Source organism: Micropterus dolomieu, linkage group LG08, assembly GCF_021292245.1.
Source record: "Micropterus dolomieu isolate WLL.071019.BEF.003 ecotype Adirondacks linkage group LG08, ASM2129224v1, whole genome shotgun sequence".
Classification (NCBI taxonomy): Eukaryota; Metazoa; Chordata; class Actinopteri; order Centrarchiformes; family Centrarchidae; genus Micropterus; species Micropterus dolomieu.
Genome location: NC_060157.1, coordinates 26,207,440 through 26,211,585, shown reverse-complemented (window position 1 = coordinate 26,211,585; position 4,146 = coordinate 26,207,440). Strand labels below are relative to the sequence as shown.

General features: G+C 41.2%; 1 protein-coding gene across 1 annotated transcript in view; it reads left to right on the top strand.

The window, feature by feature from the left end:
- Positions 1-1,202: 1,202 nt before the first annotated feature.
- nsfl1c (NSFL1 (p97) cofactor (p47)) overlaps positions 1,203-4,146 on the top strand; it is a 16,255-nt gene continuing 13,311 nt past the window's right edge. The window contains exons 1-4 of the mRNA XM_046056940.1: positions 1,203-1,339; positions 2,116-2,216; positions 2,420-2,497; positions 3,525-3,690. Coding sequence (XP_045912896.1) covers positions 1,238-1,339; positions 2,116-2,216; positions 2,420-2,497; positions 3,525-3,690 — 447 coding nt within the window. The 5' untranslated portion in view covers positions 1,203-1,237. The remainder of the gene's footprint in view (positions 1,340-2,115; positions 2,217-2,419; positions 2,498-3,524; positions 3,691-4,146) is intronic.

Sequence of the window (4,146 nt, the reverse complement as noted above, 5' to 3'; positions counted from 1 at the left end):
AGATTAAGATCTGATTGCTGTGTTAGGTGGTCTGTGGTCTCGCACTGAGGTGTCACATCTTGATGAGATGGGATGGGCTCAGAGAAGTGAGACAAGATGAGCCGAAAACCATAATGTCTATAGGCAGCAAGAAAAATAACCTAGAAATTCAGATGCATTAAAGCAGACCCGGTAGATGATAAAACTATAAAGTATATATGCAATATATTCTGTACCAATTAGCAGCATTATTTAGTCTACTATCAAGAATATCATCACTGTATATAGCCTAAGCAAAGGTGATAAGCGTGATAATTTGATTGGAGTTAAAAGATAGTGAAAAGCCCTTCAACATATCTTTTGTAAATTATATGCACAGGGCATAGGCCTACAGAAATGTAAGTATTTTCTGCAGTGATATGCACCCATGCATGCTGGTGCGTCTTGCTCATGAGTTGTCATGAGTTGTTGTTATTTTGTGTAATACCCATATTAGCAGATATGGTCTTGTTTCTAAATGGTAATACTGACTCACAACTCATCAATGATCATCAATTATCTAATCATCTAATTTTATACACATAATGCTACAATGCTTCAAAGCACTCCCAACTTTCATTTGTTTTGTATTGAATTACAATATGTCTTTGACTCTGTCTCTAAATTGTTGCCAAACAAAAAAGCTATTAAAACCGCCCTAAAATTTTGGCAAATTACTCAGTAAAAATACTATTAGTTTATAGGCTATGTAGCCTACTAATTTATTTATATCTCTCTCATAAAATGTGTTTTCTGCTCCTTTTGTTTTGCACTTTTAAAATATTTTATTTGTCCTGTTCTGATCCATCTTTATCTCGAATCAATATTAACGTGTCCCTTACTGTATAACATTTTGTTGTATGGTGATATTATTGTTGGGCCTATTAATTCATCTGAACGTCATCAATTAAATAGAAAAAATTATTTTGTGTAACCTGTGGATACATTGCCACCTAGTGGTCAAAACAATTTGAGCAGTGCAGCACATCCTGATGATCTAAAATAGACTGTGGGCAATTTTAATTAACAGAGTCGCGCACATTCTTTAAAAAAACAAATACAAACGTGTTTTAATCCACACGTTAGCAAACTTATTTCATTTTAATATGCTTGTCTAAGTCTCTTTCGTTATGTCTGCCGGTTATAACCAGCTAGGAACCATAATCTGTTGCTTGTTTCCTCAGGTGGAAGCGGACGAGCCGTGGAGGAGCAAATCAAAATGGCGAGCCAAGAGGAGTCCGTGAGGGAGTTCGTCGCTGTTACTGATGTCGATGAGGAGAGGGCCCGGTTTTTCCTGGAGTCTGCCGGCTGGAATTTGCAGGTACGGCTTCTCTGCATGTTTCCGTTGAGTCACGGTGGACGGTGCGATAAGACATCAAAAGCAAACAGAGGTGACATGACGTGTGAGACTAATAGCATGGCGGCTAACGCTAGCCTGTGTTGCCGGTAATTTGTGCAAGTCACCCTTTGACAATGGCTTTACCGCTTTCTGTCACCAACAACAAGACTGTTGTGCAGTTAGTTAGCTGGCACAGCCACCGTTACAAGAAGGTCCTTACCCGGCGTGCCGTTACATAGCAGGTTACCGAAAAATATTTTCTAACGTCAGTCTCCCGTGAGTCCATTGAGCCGTTTTAGCTAGAGTTAGCGTGTAACGATGGGATGCTAGCTTAATGTTCACTTAATCAACCCTGGTTAACTTGTAATAACGTTCCTGCAGGATCAGTTGTCTCGTTGAAGTATTAACGTTACGATTTAACACATGAGTTAAGAAAATAAAGATTCATATTAATCCCCTCTTTCTTTATTTGTGGAGGTTAACACATGAATTTAGTTTTCTCACTTGACTAGCACATGTAAATGAGAGAGAAAATCAAAGTCATCCACTAGCTGGGCTCCTGTGGTCTAAAAACTTGTATGTGCTGGGGGTCCCGGACTCCAGAAGTCACACAGATCAAAGTTATCTCACTTTTAGTGCTGCTTCACTGCTTGAAAGGTCATCAGTAACACATAGCACTTGTTAGGTAATTAAGACGCGGTTGGTAAACTGTCTGTCAGGATGTTGTTGTGACATTGTCAGATGAATTTTGTCTCCAGCTCGCACTCGCCAGTTTCTTTGAGGATGGAGCTGATGACGACATAGTGACTCTGCCTCCACCTGAGGGAGGCTCCTCAGTGTCCCGGTCTGCAGGGCCAAGGTGATGTTTGTGATGAAGGCATTTTATTAATAACAGCACATTTGTATTTAATGGCACACTTACAGGCTACTTCTTTGTCGGTGTAAAGCCCATCGGTCCTGGGTCATAATTATATCCGGTGTAGCAGTAAACTTTGTTGCTCGTCATCAATGTAATTTTGCAACATCTCAGTGCATTAACTCTTTATTTTTCTCTATCATCAGCACTCAGCCCAGAGTGACCTCCTTCAGAGATCTGATGCATGAGGCAGAGGAGGAGAGTGATGAGGAGGAAGGCCAAAGGTAAGTTTAATATCCAGTATTGTCTGTTTTATCTATCTTTAACAAACGTGTCACTCACATTACTCTCGGTGCCTGGAGAAGGGCAGTATTATATGTATGTATAAGAGCCGCTGAGCCCTTTTTCTCCTCCTTGAGAAAATCAGGCATCAGTGTTAGATTAGTTATTTAAAAAAAAAATCAATCATGATCCTGGTAGGGATTGAGTGTTATGCTCAAGGAAACTTCAGAGGGATTAAAGTGGACTCAAAGACAAGTTAATAAAGTCACCACCCACTTGATTGTGTGTTGTAACAGTGGCCTTTGGAGGTCTTTCTCATCCTCCTAAATGGTTGTGACAGTTCAAGGCTGTAGTCATGGCTGTCTGCCGGAGCTGTACATGCTCACAGTGTTTGGATGGTGAAAAGTCACACCTAGCAGGGTGATTCCAGAATGCACCAAACTATTTTTGGTCTCACCTCATTCACTGTGAGCTTGTCATTCATGCTTTTCTGCAGCATCAACAGATTCCGTTGCTGGGGCAGTGCAGCAGACTGGTTGTCAAGGGACTGTGTGGGATTGCTAATGTCCTTTTAGTGCATTTTAAATTACAGTCAGTAAGCAAGCTGAACTAAAGAACAGTGATTATGTTATCTAGAGTCAATTATGATGTTGTACATAAATTAAATTTCATGTTTTTTGATGCATATAAAATGTCAGCACTGTGGCCGATGCTTGTTTATTGTTTTATCTCATTTTCAAAACATGTGAGATGATGCAAGTTGATGAAATGTCTCTTCTTGCATCTTTTTAATTACATTGTAGTGAGTCACTAGATATTCATTGCACCACACCTCAAAATTTATATCATAAACTCAAGGCTTTATTAGACCCATCTTGCACAGTGTGCCATGCACAGTTTCTGTTATTTTGTTTTTAGCTTGTTGCTATCACACGGTTTATAGGCACCCTAGCTGGTTCCTCTTTTTGTGTCTATTCTTTTACTTTCATTGTGGAAGACTTCCTTACATCTTTATTCACACCATTCCAGGTTTTTTGCGGGGGGATCAGAGCGCAGTGGGCAGCAGATCGTTGGGCCTCCCAAGAAGAAGAGCCCCAATGAAGTGGTGGAGGATTTGTTCAAGGGGGCCAGGGAACATGGAGCTGTGCCTCTGGACCGGGGTGGAAGAGGACCTGGAGAGCCCAGCAAAGCCAAGGTAAAGTAAATGTCACTGTTAGGGCTGGGTGATATGGCCAAAAAAGTCATATCCCGGTACTGTTGTGCAGAATTTATCTGTATTTTCTGCTAAGCGGGCTGGGGAGTGGGGGGCGGTTTTAGTGGTAGTGTTTTTACTATTTTTAGAAACTTAGCTTGTTTCTTATGTCACCGTTTTAATAATCCTTCATTCTCCATCTTGAGTTCGCCTCTTTCCATTCTCCTCACACTCATAGACCTAACATACCTCTGCTGCAAACAGGCCATTACCAATACTATCAACTCACCTCGCCTCGACTCGACTCGGCCGTCCTCTGTTTTCCATTGCAGGTAGTACCCAGAGATGGTACCCCTCAATGTAGCTGGTCGTCATTGCGACGCCACACACAACTGCCGCGACGTAATGTTCAATGCGACACACACACCAGTGACCCACACACAGCTGTCTCTTGATTTA